The 21510-nt window shown below is 42.0% G+C and overlaps 1 protein-coding gene across 37 annotated transcripts in view; it reads right to left on the bottom strand.

Annotated features, from left to right (window-relative positions):
* The window catches only part of cast (calpastatin), a 71251-nt gene that overhangs the window by 11249 nt on the left and 38492 nt on the right, over positions 1-21510 (bottom strand). For 12 of the 37 annotated variants that reach the window (XR_006761273.1, XM_045705020.1, XM_045705028.1 and 9 more), the window contains 23 exons: positions 21153-21218; positions 16774-16923; positions 16268-16351; positions 13000-13128; positions 12138-12260; positions 11311-11355; positions 11104-11205; positions 10915-10995; positions 10325-10360; positions 9342-9428; positions 9067-9147; positions 8591-8668; positions 8256-8324; positions 7880-8002; positions 6165-6245; positions 5699-5776; positions 5364-5432; positions 4428-4550; positions 3804-3848; positions 3472-3600; positions 1984-2106; positions 1360-1404; positions 1028-1156 (listed from right to left, as the gene is read on the bottom strand). Coding sequence is in view for 36 of the 37 variants with exons in the window: in XM_045705020.1 (XP_045560976.1) it covers positions 1028-1156; positions 1360-1404; positions 1984-2106; positions 3472-3600; positions 3804-3848; positions 4428-4550; positions 5364-5432; positions 5699-5776; positions 6165-6245; positions 7880-8002; positions 8256-8324; positions 8591-8668; positions 9067-9147; positions 9342-9428; positions 10325-10360; positions 10915-10995; positions 11104-11205; positions 11311-11355; positions 12138-12260; positions 13000-13128; positions 16268-16351; positions 16774-16923; positions 21153-21218 (2076 nt within the window). In the remaining variant the exon portion in view is untranslated. The remainder of the gene's footprint in view (positions 1-1027; positions 1157-1359; positions 1405-1983; positions 2107-3471; positions 3601-3803; positions 3849-4427; positions 4551-5363; positions 5433-5698; positions 5777-6164; positions 6246-7879; positions 8003-8255; positions 8325-8590; positions 8669-9066; positions 9148-9341; positions 9429-10324; positions 10361-10914; positions 10996-11103; positions 11206-11310; positions 11356-12137; positions 12261-12999; positions 13129-16267; positions 16352-16773; positions 16924-21152; positions 21219-21510) is intronic. The other 25 variants (XM_014167485.2, XM_045705036.1, XM_045705038.1 and 22 more) reach the window with 15 other exon arrangements.

Raw genomic sequence — 21510 nt, 5'->3', positions numbered from 1 at the left:
AAACCAGGTAAACAAACCCCGTCAACCTAAACCAGGTAAACAAACCCCGTCAACCTAAACCAGGTAAACAAACCCCGTCAACCTAAACCAGGTAAACAAACCCCGTCAACCTAAACCAGGTAAACAAACCCCGTCAACCTAAACCAGGTAAACAAACCCCGTCAACCTAAACCAGGTAAACAAACCCCGTCAACCTAAACCAGGTAAACAAACCCCGTCAACCTAAACCAGGTAAACAAACCCCGTCAACCTAAACCAGGTAAACAAACCCCGTCAACCTAAACCAGGTAAACAAACCCCGTCAACCTAAACCAGGTAAACAAACCCCGTCAACCTAAACCAGGTAAACAAACCCGTCAACCTAAACCAGGTAAACAAACCCCGTCAACCTAAACCAGGTAAACAAACCCCGTCAACCTAAACCAGGTAAACAAACCCCGTCAAACTAAACCAGGTAAACAAACCCCATCAACCTAAACCAGGTAAACAAACCCCGTCAACCTAAACCAGGTAAACAAACCACATCAACCTAAACCAGGTAAACAAACCCAGAAGCAATACTAGATATGGTGTGATGCAACCAGAAGAAAAAGTAAAAGTGGAAATATATTGTGGCTTCTCTGTGGTGACAACAGATGTGTCAGACATGGTTTGTCTTGACGTGTTGAGCGCAACAAAGTGTGGGCATGCTGGGAAGACTCAGTCATAGAGCTTAAAAGTAAGAGTGCCTGTTCACTTCCCACTTAGACACACAGATACCACCAGGCCAGAAGTAAGGAAGTCCAAAGCAGAGATATGTTTTGAAATATATCAGCAGAGAGAATAGGAAGATAGAATACCATCTAAAGGGGTGGAAGAATGACTAAAACCTCAAGATCACAGGAGAGATGAGGAAGACATAACACATGGAAAAATGACCCAGGAAGAGTGTGTTGAATGGGCAAGTGAGCGTAAAGAGAGCCAGGTCGGGTAAAGAATAAAGATCCAAAGAGAGAGGCCCCACACTCCTCGACTGTCTGCCATCTACCTTGGCTGTCTGTTTCAGAGACTCTTGAAGCGTTGGTACTTCAGCTTTCCATGGAGGTACTGCCTCCACTACAATAATGCCACCTCCAGTGGTAGGAGGTGTAGCTTTGGCCGGGTGCATGGGTGCTAGCTACAATCAAGAATGAGATAATACTCAATGTATACAACAGAAACAGAGCAAATTCAATGTATTGACACCCTGTAACAACAGTTAATGCAATAACACTGGTTAATGTAACAACTTATCTAAATGTAATAAATGTACATGTTTAATGTAATAAAATTGGTAAATGTAATAACAAATAATAGAGATAAAAGCGAGAGATGATTTACCTCTTTGGCTGCCTTAGCTCCTGGGGGAACTACTTCCACCTGTACCTGTAACCCAGAGCAGGAGAGGTCAGTGAATACAACACTAGGCTACTATCTGTGATACTGCTCAGCTCCTATACCCAACTGAGCTTCTGGATGGCTGTGGGCTCAATTCAACCAAACCCACATAGGTAGTACTCATGCAGGAACAAGAGCATCCTCTTTCTCATGTAGTCAAATAAAATTACAGAATGGTAAAGCAGGTGGCAGGTAGCCGTACAGTAACCGAAAGGTTGCTGATTCGAATCCATGAGCCGACTAGGTGAACAATCTGTCAATGTGCCCTTGAGCGAGGTACTTAACTCTATTTGCTCTTGTAAGTCGCTCTGGATAAGAGCGTCTGCTAAATGGCTAAAATGTAAAATGGTACAGTACACATCCTTCACTGCGTCCAATGCACTGTGAGTCTTTGTTACTGTGCCACTCTGTATCCAAGATCATGAATTAACATTGTGTGAAAACAGCGAAAGAATGACAATGACAAACAAGTGATCAATGATAGCCCCACAAACTCCAGGGATAGCCCCACCCTCAAAAGCCTTGTACTGTAGTGTGGTTAATACACCAAAGTAAACTGGAGTCTACCTTAGTCTGTGGCCCCTTCAGAGAAGCATCTCCAGCTGCGGCAGCTGGTGCAGCAACAGCCGTAACCAACTTAGCAGGATCCTTTTTAGCCATGTCAACTTTGCTTGATGTGGTGGGCACACTCTATAAATATATATGGTTCAAGCCATTAGACGAGGTGCAGAGAAGAGTTCAGAGTGCTGGGCATAATCTTACAGTCACAGTTTACTGGAGTGATAGGATGATTGTTAGCAGCTTGTCAGTCATTGGTAATGGAAAGGAAAGGCGCAGTGAGAAGAGAAGCACCTGACCAGAATTTGATGTCATAGTTTAGTAGAGTAATTGGAAGGTAAACAAACCCCGTCAACCTAAACCAGGTAAACAAACCCCGTCAAACTAAACCAGGTAAACAAACCCCGTCAACCTAAACCAGGTAAACAAACCCCGTCAACCTAAACCAGGTAAACAAACCCCGTCAACCTAAACCAGGTAAACAAACCCCGTCAACCTAAACCAGGTAAACAAACCCCGTCAACCTAAACCAGGTAAACAAACCCCGTCAACCTAAACCAGGTAAACAAACCCCGTCAACCTAAACCAGGTAAACAAACCCCGTCAACCTAAACCAGGTAAACAAACCCCGTCAACCTAAACCAGGTAAACAAACCCGTCAACCTAAACCAGGTAAACAAACCCCGTCAACCTAAACCAGGTAAACAAACCCCGTCAACCTAAACCAGGTAAACAAACCCCGTCAACCTAAACCAGGTAAACAAACCCCGTCAACCTAAACCAGGTAAACAAACCCCGTCAACCTAAACCAGGTAAACAAACCCCGTCAACCTAAACCAGGTAAACAAACCCCGTCAACCTAAACCAGGTAAACAAACCCCGTCAACCTAAACCAGGTAAACAAACCCCGTCAAACTAAACCAGGTAAACAAACCCCATCAACCTAAACCAGGTAAACAAACCCCGTCAACCTAAACCAGGTAAACAAACCACATCAACCTAAACCAGGTAAACAAACCCAGAAGCAATACTAGATATGGTGTGATGCAACCAGAAGAAAAAGTAAAAGTGGAAATATATTGTGGCTTCTCTGTGGTGACAACAGATGTGTCAGACATGGTTTGTCTTGACGTGTTGAGCGCAACAAAGTGTGGGCATGCTGGGAAGACTCAGTCATAGAGCTTAAAAGTAAGAGTGCCTGTTCACTTCCCACTTAGACACACAGATACCACCAGGCCAGAAGTAAGGAAGTCCAAAGCAGAGATATGTTTTGAAATATATCAGCAGAGAGAATAGGAAGATAGAATACCATCTAAAGGGGTGGAAGAATGACTAAAACCTCAAGATCACAGGAGAGATGAGGAAGACATAACACATGGAAAAATGACCCAGGAAGAGTGTGTTGAATGGGCAAGTGAGCGTAAAGAGAGCCAGGTCGGGTAAAGAATAAAGATCCAAAGAGAGAGGCCCCACACTCCTCGACTGTCTGCCATCTACCTTGGCTGTCTGTTTCAGAGACTCTTGAAGCGTTGGTACTTCAGCTTTCCATGGAGGTACTGCCTCCACTACAATAATGCCACCTCCAGTGGTAGGAGGTGTAGCTTTGGCCGGGTGCATGGGTGCTAGCTACAATCAAGAATGAGATAATACTCAATGTATACAACAGAAACAGAGCAAATTCAATGTATTGACACCCTGTAACAACAGTTAATGCAATAACACTGGTTAATGTAACAACTTATCTAAATGTAATAAATGTACATGTTTAATGTAATAAAATTGGTAAATGTAATAACAAATAATAGAGATAAAAGCGAGAGATGATTTACCTCTTTGGCTGCCTTAGCTCCTGGGGGAACTACTTCCACCTGTACCTGTAACCCAGAGCAGGAGAGGTCAGTGAATACAACACTAGGCTACTATCTGTGATACTGCTCAGCTCCTATACCCAACTGAGCTTCTGGATGGCTGTGGGCTCAATTCAACCAAACCCACATAGGTAGTACTCATGCAGGAACAAGAGCATCCTCTTTCTCATGTAGTCAAATAAAATTACAGAATGGTAAAGCAGGTGGCAGGTAGCCGTACAGTAACCGAAAGGTTGCTGATTCGAATCCATGAGCCGACTAGGTGAACAATCTGTCAATGTGCCCTTGAGCGAGGTACTTAACTCTATTTGCTCTTGTAAGTCGCTCTGGATAAGAGCGTCTGCTAAATGGCTAAAATGTAAAATGGTACAGTACACATCCTTCACTGCGTCCAATGCACTGTGAGTCTTTGTTACTGTGCCACTCTGTATCCAAGATCATGAATTAACATTGTGTGAAAACAGCGAAAGAATGACAATGACAAACAAGTGATCAATGATAGCCCCACAAACTCCAGGGATAGCCCCACCCTCAAAAGCCTTGTACTGTAGTGTGGTTAATACACCAAAGTAAACTGGAGTCTACCTTAGTCTGTGGCCCCTTCAGAGAAGCATCTCCAGCTGCGGCAGCTGGTGCAGCAACAGCCGTAACCAACTTAGCAGGATCCTTTTTAGCCATGTCAACTTTGCTTGATGTGGTGGGCACACTCTTTAAACATATATGGTTCAAGCCATTAGACGAGGTGCAGAGAAGAGTTCAGAGTGCTGGGCATAATCTTACAGTCACAGTTTACTGGAGTGATAGGATGATTGTTAGCAGCCTGTCAGTCATTGGTAATGGAAAGGAAAGGCGCAGTGAGAAGAGAAGTACCTGACCAGAATTTGATGTCATAGTTTAGTAGAGTAATTGGAAGGTAAACAAACCCCGTCAACCTAAACCAGGTAAACAAACCCCGTCAACCTAAACCAGGTAAACAAACCCCGTCAACCTAAACCAGGTAAACAAACCCCGTCAACCTAAACCAGGTAAACAAACCCCGTCAACATAAACCAGGTAAACAAACCCCGTCAACCTAAACCAGGTAAACAAGCCCCGTCAACCTAAACCAGGTAAACAAACCCCGTCAACCTAAACCAGGTAAACAAACCCAGTCAACCTAAACCAGGTAAACAAACCCCGTCAACCTAAACCAGGTAAACAAACCCCGTCAACCTAAACCAGGTAAACAAACCCCGTCAACCTAAACCAGGTAAACAAACCACGTCAACCTAAACCAGGTAAACAAACCACGTCAACCTAAACCAGGTAAACAAACCCCATCAACCTAAACCAGGTAAACAAACCCCGTCAACCTAAACCAGGTAAACAAACCCCGTCAACCTAAACCAGGTAAACAAACCCCGTCAACCTAAACCAGGTAAACAAACCCCGTCAACCTAAACCAGGTAAACAAATCCCGTCAACCTAAACCAGGTAAACAAATCCCATCAACCTAGAAACTGTAGTCCTCAAATGACAAACCTCAGCTGTCTTGGGCTTGGTGTCCAGTGGGGAGTCCAATCCTGACATCAGAGAGAAGTCATCAGCCAACTGAAACACAAACACAAGTCAATAGATAACAGCTTCACAACCCGACATAAATATAACATAGAATAGTTGAAGAGTTTGTTGTCTATTTGCATGGATATAGCTTTTTTGATGACAAAGTACTCAACACAACAGTAGCACAGCGTCAGCTGCAACATTGGACATCCCAGTTTAACACTGGACAGAAGCGTTTGTCACTGTTTATTTTGTTTTATGCATGGCTTATGTTATGTAGTCATGTAGGACCTGCTTTCTTTGGTGTTATTTACCTTTTCCACCTTAGCTTTCTTGTCAATGGGGGGAGCAGGAGACTTGGTCACAGGCGCAGACTTAAACTCTTCAGCTTTCTGGAAGAAAAGAGAGGTTATTTGGTTTGTTAAATACTGTTTATTAGGTTCTAGTTAAGAGGAACAGGGGAACGTTCATTTGAAGCCTTCACTAGAAAGCTGTCTTTACAGAACATTAAAATTACATCACAGTTGTGACAAACTATTACAGCTGACACTGTCAAAATGATATGACATGGTCATCTTGTAAGCATCATAAATATGTCATGACATGATAAGCAGTAGGTGGCTAGCAAGTTAGCTGTCCAACAAGCTAGGCTACATTGTACTGTGTCATTATGACTGTGCTATGTCAGTTGACATTGGTTCTCATAACAGTTTACCATCTCATGCTAATGACAGTTCTACGATGAAGGGTTGAAGAACAATATTATCAGTCTTTCTTTACCTTGATGGGAGCGGGTGGAGGTGGAGCAAAGTTGGAAAAGCCAGCAGACGAGGCATCAATGGCAGCCAAATCCTCAACTTTCTGTCAACAGATGAAATATTATCGGGTTATAATGACATCTCACATTAGGGCTGGGCGATATATTGAATTCATTCCAATTGATGTTCTTGCGTGATATTCCAAATGCCTGTCCCACAAGAATCGAGGTTGTTATTTATCGTTCTTATGAGCGTTAACTTCCGCTTGTTCTCGTGTTGTATTTTTGGTCTCGTCTCTTTCTCTCCTTCTGTGCGGTGTGCAGCTCCCCATTTACACAAATGTCTATATACAATTAAGAGATGCACGTCTCCGCCCTAACAAGCTTAGGTCCAAAATAAACCCATAGAAACGCATTGATTGGGCTTATTTTGATAAGATTTTAGCGCAAGTGAAACCTTTCGCTTCACCTCTCCCTCTGATTTACACACCTGCCCTCACGCCAACAAAGTTGAGAGATCACATCTTTCTCTCTGACAAGTGGTTTCAACTCGCTATTTGCATTTTAGTTTTGGTGCAACAGAATCGGTCATATGGACACCAAAACACATTGAAACATTATTTTACTGTAATATGGGATAAGTCAACTTTTCTAATGATATCCTTTTTAGGTCTCAACTACTCAAATTGCGCGCAGAGCCGACACAACTAAAACTAGAGTATGAAAGAAATTGATTGAGCTCGCGCATTGGGTACCGCTAGCAGCATTTTAGCCAAATTCTGTTGTACTCGCTGTCTCGTCAGTGTTTGATAAATGTGCAATAAGCATAAAAACTATTATATACGGAATTGGTAATTCGTTCTCATTCTTAGAAATACGGTAGACCACTTGAATTCAACATCTGAACAAAGTGGACAGGCTAACATGCTTTAAAAAAAAAGTTGGAGACAGACAAAAGGGTGTGTTCATACCAATTCAACTGTTCAACCTTGTTACCTAGCAAATATATCCAATCTGGCTAAACTTGAAATATAAAAGATTAGCTAAAGATTAGCTATTGAGCCCTGTGCTAATTTTATATAGCCTAATGCCTACTACAAGAAGTTAGTCATTATTAGTGAATGTGCATTATGCTTGGTTCTAGTTACATTTGTAACAAAAAAAGGGCATTTTCACAGACAGACTTGAAAGCCAGATCAGTAATTATAGCCAAAAAATCAGGTTAAACTATTTTGATAAATAATTCAATTATTAGTTGGTCTTATGGTTGTGGAAGGCTTATACACTATATACAGTGCATTCGGAAAGTATTCAGACCCCTTCCCTTCTTCCACAGTTTGTTACGTTACAGCCTTATTCTAAAATGGATTACATAATTCCCCCCCCCCCCTTATCAATCTACACACATTACCCCATAATGACAAAGTGAAAACAGGTTTGTTTTTTTTGCAAACTTCTAAAAAATAAAACCGAAATACCTTATTTACATACAAATTTAAAATGGTAAAATGTAAAATGGTACAGTAGACATCCTTCACTGCGTCCAATGCACTGTGAGTCTGTGTTACTGTGCCACTCTGTTAATTCATGATCTTGGATACATTGTGTGAAAACAGCGAAAGAATGACGATGACACAAACAAGCGATCAATGATAGCCCCCTAACCCCAGGGATAGCCCCACCCTCAAGAGCCTTGTACTGTAGTGTGGTTAATACACCAAAGTAAACTGGAGTCTACCTTAGTCTGTGGCCCCTTCAGAGAAGCATCTCCAGCCGCCGCAGCTGGTGCAGCAACAGCCGTAACCAACTTAGCATGATCCTTTTTAGCCATGTCAACTTTGCTTGATGTGGTGGGAACACTCTATAAACACATATGGTTCAAGCCATTAGATGAGGTGCAGAGAAGAGTTCAGAGTGCTGGGCATAATCTTACAGTCACAGTTTACTGGAGTGATAGGATGATTGTTAGCAGCTTGTCTGTCATTGGTAATGGAAAGGAAAGGCGCAGTGAGAAGAGAAGTACCTGACCAGAATTTGTTGTCACAGTTTAGTAGAGTAATTGGAAGGTAAACAAATCCCATCAACCTAGAAACTGTAGTCCTCAAATGACAAACCTCAGCTGTCTTGGGCTTGGTGTCCAGTGGGGAGTCCAATCCTGACATCAGAGAGAAGTCATCAGCAAACTGAAACACAAACACAAGTCAATAGATAACAGCTTCACAACCCGACATAAATATAACATAGAATAGTTGAAGAGTTTGTTGTCTATTTGCATGGATATAGCTTTTTTGATGACAAAGTACTCAACACAACAGTAGCACAGCGTCAGCTGCAACATTGGACATCCCAGTTTAACACTGGACAGAAGCGTTTGTCACTGTTTATTTTGTTTTATGCATGGCTTATGTTATGTAGTCATGTAGGACCTGCTTTCTTTGGTGTTATTTACCTTTTCCACCTTAGCTTTCTTGTCAATGGGGGGAGCAGGAGACTTGGTCACAGGCGCAGACTTAAACTCTTCAGCTTTCTGGAAGAAAAGAGAGGTTATTTGGTTTGTTAAATACTGTTTCTTAGGTTCTAGTTAAGAGGAACAGGGGAACGTTCATTTGAAGCCTTCACTAGAAAGCTGTCTTTACAGAACATTAAAATTACATCACAGTTGTGACAAACTATTACAGCTGACACTGTCAAAATGATATGACATGGTCATCTTGTAAGCATCATAAATATGTCATGACATGATAAGCAGTAGGTGGCTAGGAAGTTAGCTGTCCAACAAGGTAGCCTACATTGTGCTGTGTCATTATGACTGTGTTATGTCAGTTGACACAACTTGACATTGGTTCTCATAACAGTTTACCATCTCATGCTAATGACAGTTTTACGATGAAGGGATGAAGAAAAATAGTATCAGTCTTTGTTTACCTTGATGGGAGCGGGTGGAGGTGGAGCAAAGTTTGAGAAGCCAGCAGACAAGGCATCAATGGCACCCAAGTCTTCCACTTTCTGTCAACAGATTAAATATCATTGGGTTATAATGACACCTCACTTCTTATTTACAGTATCATTGGTCAGGACCTCAGTCTCACCCAAAAGACCATAGGACTAATAATCATTCTGTAATGTTATGCATGTTTTAGGGAACAGGGCTCAAATTGATTTATAAGTGATTATAACCTGTTAATAGTGTAAAGTCTCACCTTCTCCTGTTTCTGAGGGATGGGAGCCATAGAGGTTGTGAACCCAAAGGACAGGGAGTCCAGAGCCTCATCTGTGCTCATGGGTTTCTGATACAAGTAAACAAACAAGCAAACAAATAACCTCAGTTATACACAAAGCATTACAGTAACAGTTTTGTCTTCAAATACACCACTAGAGGGCGTGTCAAAATAACTCCAACCATTTAAAGGAGACCAGGAGCAAAAGAATCGACACACCCAGCAATCACATTTCCTAGAATGTAAATCACAACAAAGCACTCCGCAAAGGACTCCGAGCAGAATCTCTTTACAAAACATCAGATTTGGCAGGAAGCCTAGTGGTTAAGAGCATTGGGCCAGTAACTTAAAGGTTGCTGGTTAGAATCCCTGAAGCGGATTCAAATGTAAATGTAATAAAAACACGCTTTATAACCAAATGTGCAACTTTAGACAACTCACTTTTGACAACATGCCTCAGGGGTAAAAGACTTTGCCTCCTGTCCTAACAAGCTCTTAGAAGCAGAGGTATACTACACAGAGAACTGCAGTACAAAACAAGGTGTGGCCCAGAGGGAGAATATGTGTGCAAGTGTGTATAGGTGAATAGGTGTGGAGTAATGAGTGATTGTGTGTTGACTATTTATCTGTTGTTAGTGTGTGGGTGTGTTTATAAAGGATGGGTTTAGCAGAACTAGAGCCAGCTGGATGAGGTGGGTCAAATGTTGTTTGCAGAGCCAACACCCCACAGTGCAAATCAACATTCCACACTGTAGAGGTACCCAAAACTGTCAGAAGAGACCATGGGATGGTCTATGGTTTGTTTAGTTCCTTTAGTGTGTGTGTGTGTGTGTGTGTGTGTGTGTGTGTGCGCGCACATGCATTAGTATGTGGGTATGTGTGAAAGATTGAGAGGAGAAAGTCAATATCTCAATATTTCTCCCCAGCATACAGTGTATTCCCTAGCAGTAAATACAATGACTTACCGGGACATCTTTTGGCTTGACATCTGCAACTGGGGCCTATGAAAATGTAATTTAACATTGTAATTCAATATAATAAAAGCTCATTAATTACATCTTTTTATTGAATAAGCCTAGATTTAAATAAAATCTGATCATGTTATGACAAAAGAATGGCAAAAGAATGTTAAAAGACTGGTAACTATATACAGGCTTTTTTGGCCTAGTCCAGAAACAAACCCTAGTCCATCATATAAATCTGAAAGAAAAGGATAGATATGGTAGTAACTCCATCTTGTCATCTGATCAGCTTGGTGAAAATGTGTCCATATTGCTAACACCTATCCATTCCTCTCAGATTAACACAAGTGTCCAGGGGATAGGACAGGGTCTAGGGGTTGTTTCTGGATGGGGCGTATCTCTCTGTTGGAAAACCTGATAACCAAGGGGTTCCAGTCAAATGTGTCATGTCAAAGGGAGTACTGCAGTACAATGCTAAAGATACATGCAAACTCAAAGCTCTCTAACAGCAGAAGGCTGAGGGTTGGATTAAGATGCAGAAGTGATGATGATGAGGAAGAACACTGGAGGAGGAGGGTGATTTAAAGACTGACCATGTCTTCAGATCGGTATCCTGGGGGCAGTGGGCAGTCGTCCCCCCCACATATCACTCCCTTCTTTGAGGTCAGTCCATGCTGTGTGACATATACAACAACACACTGTTTTACATGGTGACCGGGTGCACACATACAACCCAATCTAACTTGCACTGTGCACACACACACTCTGTGAAGGTTCTGTACCTCTATCACCTCTGGCCCGGTGTATACATGGGCTGCAGGTGCGAAAGACTCTGATGAGGGTAAGGAATCAGCCAGGGCATCGAACGGGTCCACAGCAAGCTCCTACACATGATGCAACAAAACTCAAACACGAGCAATGCAACTCCATGCCAATCATTTTAGTGCAATATCAATCCCACATAGAGACAAGATATATGGATGATTTACCTCTTTGGCTGCCTTAGCTCCTGGGGGAACTACTTCCACCTGTACCTGTAACCCAGAGCAGGAGAGGTCAGTGAATACAACACTAGGCTACTATCTGTGATACTGCTCAGCTCCTATACCCAACTGAGCTTCTGGATGGCTGTGGGCTCAATTCAACCAAACCCACATAGGTAGTACTCACGCAGGAACAAGAGCACCCTCTTTCTCATGTAGTCAAATTTCAAAAGGCACTTGCACATCTGAGCTATCTTTGTTGCAGGTGCATTGTAACAACTGAATAACATGAGAAAAAAGAAGAAACTCGCACACTGCTCTTCATAGTATCACTGCTCTTTATTAAGCTTTTACGCATCGGCCTCAAGGCCTTCATCAGAGCAGAATGCAGGTTTCTTCTTTATTCTCCTGTAGTCAAATACAATTGCAGATTGTTAAAGCAGATGGCAGGTAGCCTAGCGGTTAATAATGTTGAGCCAGTAACAAAATGTTGCTGATTCGAATCCCTGAGCCGACTAGGTGAAACATCTGTCTATGTGCCCTTGAGCAAGGCACTTTATTCTAATTGCTCCTTTAAGTCGCTCTGGATAAGAGCGTCTGCTAAATGGCTAAAATGTAAAATGGTTCAGTAGACATCCTTCACTGTTTCCAAGTCCCTGTTACTATGTCACTGTGTTAATTCATGATCTTGGTTACATTGTGTGAAAACAGTGAAAGAATGACAAGGAAACAAACAAGTGATCAATGATAGCCCCCTAACCCCAGGGATAGCCCCACCCTCAAGAGCCTTGTACTGTAGTGTGGTTAATACACCAAAGTAAACTGGAGTCTACCTTAGTCTGTGGCCCCTTCAGAGAGGCAGCTCCAGCCGCGGCAGCTGGTGCAGCAACAGCCGTAACCAACTTAGCAGGATCCTTTTTAGCCATGTCAACTTTGCTTGATGTGGTGGGCACACTCTATAAACGCATATGGTTCAAGCCATTAGACGAGGTGCAGAGAAGAGTTCAGAGTGCTGGGCATAATCTTACAGTCACAGTTTACTGGAGTGATAGGATGATTGTTAGCAGCTTGTCAGTCATTGGTAATGGAAAGGAAAGGCGCAGTGAGAAGAGAAGTACCTGACCAGAATTTGTTGTCACAGTTTAGTAGACTAATAGGAAGGTAAACAAAGCCCATCAACCTAAACCAGGTAAACAAATCCTGTCAACCTAAACCAGGTAAACAAACCCAGAAGCAATACTATATATGGTGTGAAGCTACCAGAAGAAAAAGTGGAAATATATTGTGGCTTTTCTGTGGTGACAACAGATGTGACAGAAATGGTTTGTCTTGACGTGTTGAGCGTACCACAAGTGTGGGCATGCTGGGAAGGCTCTTAAGAGTAAGCTTAAGAGTGTCTGTCCACTTCCCACTTAGACACACCGACACCTCTAGGCCAGAAGTAAGGAAGTCCAAAGCAGAGATATGTTTTGAAATATATCGGCAGAGAGAATAGGAAGATAGAATACCATCTAAAGGGGTGGAAGAATGACTAAAACCTCAAGATCACAGGAGAGATGAGGAAGACATAACACATGGAAAAATGACCCAGGAAGAGTGTGTTGAATGGGGAAGTGAGCGAAAGAGAGCCAGGTCGGGTAAAGAATAAAGATCCAAAGAGAGAGGCCCCACACTCCTCGACTGTCTGCCATCTACCTTGGCTGTCTGTTTCAGAGACTCTTGAAGCGTTGGTACTTCAGCTTTCCATGGAGGTACTGCCTCCACTACAATAATGCCACCTCCAGTGGTAGGAGGTGTAGCTTTGGCCGGGTGCATGGGTGCCGGCTACAATCAAGGATGAGTTAAAACTCAATGTATTCAACAGAATTCAACACTGGAACAACGGTTAACGTAATAACACTGATTAATGTAATAACTTCACGTTCAGTATATCACATAGAACAAGTAAAAAAAAAAAAAAATGTCCCACACTGTAGTGTGTGTCTATACGTCTATGTGGTGTGGGCACATTTCAATGTGTGCTTGTGAGGGTGACTGTATGATGTGCATGAGTTTGTCGGTGTTTGTAATTGCCGGTGGTTGGTGGTTTGTGCATCGAATTAAGGGAAGACAATCAAAACATTGATTTTGGTATGTTATTACATGATTATTGAAGTTAAGTTATTCATTAAAAAAAGTTGACTCACCTGACAGTGTAATAACCACCGTATAACCTAATAATTTATTAGATTAAAAAAACGTTATCCAGAAAGTTATTACATTAACCGGCTTCATTACATGAAAAACATTTTTTTTTACCGGTGTTATTACTTACATTAACCGTTGTTACACATTCCTTAAATTCTATTATGTAAAGGTGAAAGGGGTCCAGTGAGGGTGAGGTGCAGGGGTTGTAAAAATGTAAAGTAGGGTCAAGTTGGCCCTGGACCCTGATCTAGGATCAGTTTTGCATTTCCTTCTCCTAAGATTACTTTATTGGTCAATTGTACACAAGGTCTAATCGAAATTTGACTTCTGGTTTTAACCCTACCCCTCCAAAAGACACACATACATACAAATACAGTTTTTTTTCCTCAAAAGAATGGTGCTGGAGGGAATAGCAGCCGTTTTACAGGCTCCTGACCAATTCTGCGATTTAGAAATTTTTTGAGCTTATCTTTCTTTTTTTTGTACATGTTTCCACTATCGTTTCCAATTACCGAAAGAGCTTCTGAACATCAAAACAGCGATCACTAACCTCGATTTGGATGAGGCTTTCTACTTCAATTAATAGGAGGCAAAGGAGATACTGCTCATCCCAGACCAAGCCCAAATCCCCGACACTCGGAAGAGGTGGCATTATAGAGGCCGGCGTGCGGGATACTTGACGAGACTACGTCGGCAACTGGATAAACCGCTTCTACCATCCGTTCTATTGGCGAACAAGCAATCACTGGAGAATAAACTGGATGAGCTCTGTTCGAGACTATCCTATCAATGTGATCTGAAGAACTGTAATATCCTACGTTTCACCGAGTCATGGCTGAACAAGGACATGGATAATATAAATCTGGCTGGTTTTTCTATACATCGGCAGGACAGAACAGCAGCGCCGGGTAAGCTCGGGGGTGGTTAACAACAGCTGGTGTGCAATCTCTAATATTAAGGAAGTCTCAAGTTGCTGCAAAGAAACCACTACTAAAGGACACCAATAATAAGAAGACTTGTTTGGGCAAGAAGCACGAGCAATGGACATTAGACCAGTGGAAATCTGTCTTTTGGTCTGATGAGTCCAAATTTGAGATTTTTGGATCCAACCGCCGTGTCTTTGTGAAACGCAGAGTAGGTGAACAGATGATCTCCGCATGTGTAGTTCCCACCGTGAAGCATGGAGGAGGTGGTGTGATGGTGTGGGGGGTGCTTTGCCATACACTTAACCAGTATGGCTACTACAGCATTCTGCGGCAATATGCTATCCCATCTGGTTTGCGCTTAGTGGGACTATCATTTGTTTTTCAACAGGACAATGACCCAACACACCTCCAGGCTGTGTAAGGGCTATTTGACCAAGAAGGAGAGTGATGGAGTGCTGCATCAGATGACCTGGCCTCCACAAATCACCCAACCTCAATCCAATTGAGATGGTTTGGGATGAGTTGGACCACAGAGTGAAGGAAAGGCAGCCAACAATTGCTCAGCATATGTGGGAACTCCTCCAAGACTGTTGGAAAAGCATTCCAGGTGAAGCTGTTTGAGAGAATGCCAAGTGTGTCCAAAGCTGTCAACAAGGCAAAGGGTGGCGACTTTGAATAATCTAAAATATCAAATATATTTTTGGTTTGTTTAATAATGTTTTGGTTACTACATGACTCCATGTGTTATTTCATAGTTTTGATGTCTTCACTATTATTCTACAATGTAGAACATAGTAAAAATAAAGAAAAATCCTTGAATGAGTAGGTGTGTCCAAACTTTTGACTGGCACTGTATATTGATGCCACACACACCCACTCACACAGACACACTTTCACAATCTTCACACACGCTGTTGCGATTCTGTTTATCTTTCCTGATTGCCTAGTCATTTTTACCCCTACCTACATGTACATATTACATCAATCACCTCAACTACCTCGTAACCCAGCCCATTAACTTGGTACCAGTACTCCCTGTATATAGCCTCGTTATTGTTATCTTATTGTGCTACAATTTCCTTTTTTCTTTAGCACATTTTCTTACTCTGCATTGTTTGGAAAGGGCTCGTAAGTAAGAATTTCACGGTACACCCATTGTATTCGGCGCATGCAACAAATAAAATTGTATTTGATTTGGATTGCTTTGACAGGTTTTGGAGAGGTGCGGGGAGCTGCCACACACGCCTCAGTTTGCCAGCTCACTTCCCACCAGATTTTTCCCCTCGCCCCCGGCAGTGATGGTTAAATTACGCATGTGAGGAGAGTAAGCTGATCCTAGATATGTGTATACGGGCAACATCTACCCGTAACTTAAAACCCAGCAGCCATTCAAATCAAATCAAATCTTATTGGTCACATACACATGGTTAGCAAATGTTAATAGAGTGTAGCGAAATGCTTGTGCTTCTAGTTCCGACCGTGCAGTAATATCTAACAAGTAATCTAACAATTCCACAACAACTACCTAATGCACACAAATCTAAAGGGATGAAATAAGAATATATACATATAAATATATGGATGAGTGATGACCGAGCGGCATAGGCAAGATGCAATAGATGGTATAAAATACAGTATATACATATAAGATGAGTAATGTAAGATATGTAAACATTAATAAAGTACCATTATTTAAAGTGACTAGTGATCCATTTATTAAAGTGGCCAATGATTCAAGTCTGTATCTAGGCAGCAGCCTCTGTGTGTTAGTGATTCAGAAGTCACATACACAACAAGATTCAGAGGATGAAACCATGAACTATATTTAGGGGAGGGGTGTTTTGAGTTACCTTTGGGGTGTCTTTAGGACTGCCTTTGGTCCCAGGTGTTGGTATGTCAATAATAGTAGCACCAGCTGGAGAGACGAGTGCCGTCTACAAACCAAGAAGCAGGCGCAGAACATATGGAAATGTGGTTGAGAAAGCGAGCCAACAACACACTTATGCACCATTCCAATGGACAGTGAAGAGCCCTAATCCCATTCTCCAGCATGTAAAATAGCACAATCAATCAATAAGCTCTTTGGGGTCATGGTGAAGGTTGAAGTAAGCATATCTGAATGCACCATAGGTAAAGCTGAGAAGAAGTCAATGGTAGAGAACCCAAGCAGCTGTAGACTTTGTGAATGAAGTGTTTCAGAGGATGAAAGTGAGCATGAAGAGAAGAGAGGGATAAGAGAGATTCCATGTAACAGAGTACACTACACCCATGTTAATGAGGGAAGGGGGTTAAGAACATCAGAATATGCCAAGGTTGTCCCACAGGAATCTCCAAAGACCCAGCTAAGTCAGTCTACCTCTGGCATCGCCACTTTGGCCGTTCCTCTTTGTGTTGTCCCTGCTGTAGTAGGACTTCCTCCCGCTGTGGCACCACTTGCTGTGGCACCACCCATTGTCACGGACACCGCCCCTGGCTTTGTAGCCATGGTGGAGGCGGCAGATGCACTCTGTAATGCAACAAAGATTGTGATTGGCTCGGTCACATTTGATTACTTTCAGCTTGCCTTATCCAATTGCTTCCTTATTTCATTCTGTGCCTAGTGATCGAACAACAAACGACTGATCATCAAGTCTGTACAGATGCATACGGTACTATACATAATCGTGTGCGTACAGATGTAGGATCTTAATTTGAGCCAGTTTGCTACAGCAGGATAATAATCCTGCGGCAACAGGACATTTTAATTATAATGTGGATTCCAATACATTTTTGGAGGGGTTGATACGAAAAATGTTAGGGAAAACCAAGTCGGAAATGTAAAAGTAGAAATTACAAACTTCAGAACCCTTTTTAAACCTCAAATACACTAAGTCTTAAATGTTCTGCATTGCAGGAAAGTTAACCTGCAACAGGGTGATCAAATTAAGATCCTACATCTGTAGATAGGTATGCAGTGCATGCCTGTGTATGATACAAGTGAAACCTGTGTAGCTCTCCTGTGTAGCAAACACCTTCACTGCAAACTGCTTCACTGCTTCACATGCCAAAGGAATTTTAACCAGAAGGAGGGCACCTCAAGGTCAAGTTCTTATAAAGGGGTAATTATAAAAGTTCTAGTCTAGGGGTATGGTCTTCGACTCAAATAACCTTAAAACACCCTATTCAATCAGCATTATCCCATACACTCAATACTGTATTTCAGCTTAGGTGACATAACTATCATGGTTAAATGTGACTATGTTGACATAACATACCACACTGAAGCTGTCTGTTTTGAAAAATAGCTTTGCACGTTCAACCAAAGCCTCTCCCTGGGTTACACGCAGAGGCAGAAACCAGAATAAGTGACATTTTATATTGCGTTGTCATGGAAAAGGTCCAAAAGGGTAGTTGAGCGACACATGAATACGCCACCACAGGTTGGCATCTCTGCCCTGTGCCGTCACCATGGCATTGTCTGGGCATAGAAGAGAGGACTTTTGGAATAAATTCAGGGAAGAGATTCAGGCAACTGACAACTTCTCTGGGGAAACCAGTTCTGCAATCCCTTTGTCCTGAGTGGTCAACGACACAACGAACACCTAAACCCATGTTGAAATGTTGGTTGCACTTTGATTAAAACCCATTTATAAGAATATGTTCAGTCCTCCCACAGCCCACCCAATTACCACAACAACAAAAACATTCAACCAAAAGAACAGTTTCTCCAATCTGTTAAGACCCTATAAATATTATTATTGTTATTATCACTATTATTATTATTATTATAAATATTGGGCTGGAGACCAGTTAAAGAAGGTGCAGTTGAATGTGTGCCGACTAGAGGCGTTCTCTGTCCTTAATCTTTCTATTTTCTGGAGCAAGACCAACTAGCAGAGAGTTCTACAGTGTTTAGAGTGGAGCTTTTGCACGGACAGAAGTTGGGATCAGATAGACACGCACAACAGTCAATCTAAGCTGGACCTAATAATAGAACTAAGAAAGCAATTAACCTCGTGATTTGTACAGTATGTCATTTTTTTCTTAACAACCCATTTCTTAACAACCTATGTCTGGAGGTCAACACATTTTATAGAGCCAAGGAAGTGCTGCATGTTTTCCCTCAATAAAACCAAGCACATAACAATACCAAGCCTATAGGCACATTACCAAGCCTCCTGAACCTATAGAACGTATAGAACGTATAGAAGGTGTAGAACATAAAGAACATAGAACGTATAGAATATAAAACATTTAATTCTTAAACCATTATTCCACTTAGGGATGCACGATATATCAGTGAACATATCGGAATTGGACAATATTAGCTAAACATGCCAACATCGGTATCGGCTGATGTCTAGCTTAACGCCGACGTGCAACACCGACGTCAAAGCTGACGTGCATACCTATATAACGTAGGTACATGACGTAATGACGCCATGTAAAATTTTGCGCTACACGTGCAACACAGCATTCCTAAACTAGCCCACAATGTCTGCTGTGTGGATCGAGCAGTCAACAAGTCGAGCAATCATTTGAAAAAGTAAGAACATTTCAGCGAGACAACTCAAAGGCGAAATCCATTGAAGCCAAGATAATGGAATTCATTGCCCTTGACAATCAGCCGTTCTCTGTCGTGGGTGATGTTGGCTTTTACCGACTGGTCGAACACCGGTACACACTACCAAGTGCGCTATTTTTCAGATGTTGCCCTACTGAAGTTACACAGTAATAGCGTCACTGCTATTAGCTTCACGACATGCCTTGCTGCTGGTGATTCTCTGGTCCACCTCTACGCAGACGACACCATTCTGTATACATCTGGCCCTTCTTTGGACACTGTGCTAACAAACCTCCAAATGAGCTTCAATGCAATACAACACTCCTTCAGTGACCTCCAACTGCTTTTAAAATGCTAGTAAAACTACGTGCATGCTCTTCAACCGATTGCTGCCCGCACCCTCCCGCCCGACTAGCATCACTATTCTGGACGGTTCTGACCAGAATATGTGGACAACTACAAATACCTAGGTGTCTGGTTAGACTGTAAACTCTCCTTCCAGACTAACATTAAGCATCTTCAATCCAAAATTAAATCTAGAATTGACTTCCTAAAGCCCCGCCTTATCTCAGCAAACTGTTCACCATAGCAACACCCACCCGTAGCACACGCTCCAGCAGGTATATTGCACTGGTCATCCCCAAAGCCAACATCTCCTTTGGCCGCCTTTCCTTCCAGTTCTCTGCTGCCAATGACTGGAACGAATTGCAAAAATCTCTGAAGCTGGAGTCTTATATCTCCCTCTCTAACTTTAAGCATCAGCTGTCAGAGCAGCTTACCGATCACTGTACATGTACACAGCCAATCTGTAACCAGCACACCCGATTACCTCATCACCATATTATTACTTACCCTCTTGCTCTTTTGCACCCCAGTATCTCTACTTGCACATCTATCACTCTAGTATCAATACTAAATTGTAATTATTTGCGCCTCTACGGCCTATTTATTGCCTACCTCCCTACTCTTATACATTTGCACACACCGTACATCGATTTTTCAATTTTTCTTTTCTTTTGTGTTATTGACTGTATGTTTATGTGTAACCCTGTTGGTGTTTTTGTCGTACAGCTAGCTATCTTTTTTTTTAATGACCAGCCCTGTAGGTGCACGAGACAACTTTACCAGCATCATTGCATACATATCGATGAATCGTTGAGACATATGAAATACGAGTGATAGTGTAATCAATGTGTAATAACTACGTAAAAAATGTATGAACGAGTTAAATTATTATGTGACGTGCAGTCATATTCAGGTCCTGATTGGTCAACAAGCTAATTTGACACGTGAAATAGTGTTACTTGCCTAGTGGTTAGAGCGTTGGGCCAGTAACCGAAAGGTTGCTAGATCGAATCCCAAAGCTGACAAGGTAAAAATCTGTCGTACTGCCCCTGAACAAGGCAGTTAAACCCACTGTTCCTAGGCCGTCATTGTAATTAAGAATTTGTTCTTAACTGACTTTCCTAGTTAAATAAAGGCAAAATAAAGAAATCAAAGTGTTATTTGACATGCAAAGACCCAAACTGCATTCTATAGCAAAGACCCAAACGGTGTCCATAGAAATCCTGGTTGAGAATGAAACGACTAAACAAATAAACAAAACAGCACAGCAAGTAAGTGAAATAAATCGGTTTTGATTATGTTTTACTGGTAATGGGGACATACGTAAATGCCAACAAAATAACTTTTTGGTCAGTGTGGTGTGTGTAACCTTTATTTAACTATGCAAGTCAGTTAAGAACAAATTCTTATTTACAATGACGGCCTACCTCGACCAAACCCGGACGATGCTGGGCCAATTGTGCCAATTGTGTGTCCATGTGTGTGTGTTAACTATTTAACTGTACTAGAAAGCTTAAAAGGCCACAAAAAAATGTAATATCTGTTATCAGTATCGTTTTTGGCAAGGAAAATATTGGATATTGGTATCGGCCAAAAATGTAATATCGGTGCATCACTAGTTCCACTCCCTGCAGATTTGGGTGTGACCAATCCTTTGCCTGATTAGGCCACACTGAGCAACACTACTCTGTTGAAACAGGAAAGACATTAACAGTACCAAATATCACCCAAAGAAGGGGTCAAATAGACTAGAAGCCAGATTGGACTAAGACCTATCCCAAAGAAAAGGTGACTGCAGGTTATGGACTGAGCAAAGGAAGAGGTGTGTATGTGTATGTTGACGTTACCTCAAATTGTGCTGGATTCACAGCAACCTGTGCCACTGAAGTGGGTGAGTACTGTCTAGGCTGCGACTGGAGAGAGAAAAAAAACCCCCACAATTAACAGTTTGTCACTCATAGCAGAAAACACAGACTTGATCATTGTCAGAATCATTGACACCATAATGCATAATCCTGGCTTGAAATGACTCAGAGCAAAACAAAACAACATTCCATGCTGCTCAAATGTCTGGAGAAAATAATGAAGATGCAGTACCATTTCCTCAAACACATTCTCCATGACAAGAGAAACATCACATGTAGCAATCCTGTTCCATTGATAAAATGACCAATGATTCTACGTATATTCACTAGCGGTGGGCCA

Source organism: Salmo salar, chromosome ssa22, assembly GCF_905237065.1.
Source record: "Salmo salar chromosome ssa22, Ssal_v3.1, whole genome shotgun sequence".
In the NCBI taxonomy this organism is placed as follows: Eukaryota; Metazoa; Chordata; class Actinopteri; order Salmoniformes; family Salmonidae; genus Salmo; species Salmo salar.
Note: the sequence above shows the minus strand (reverse complement) of the source record. Positions and strands in the feature narration are given on the sequence as shown.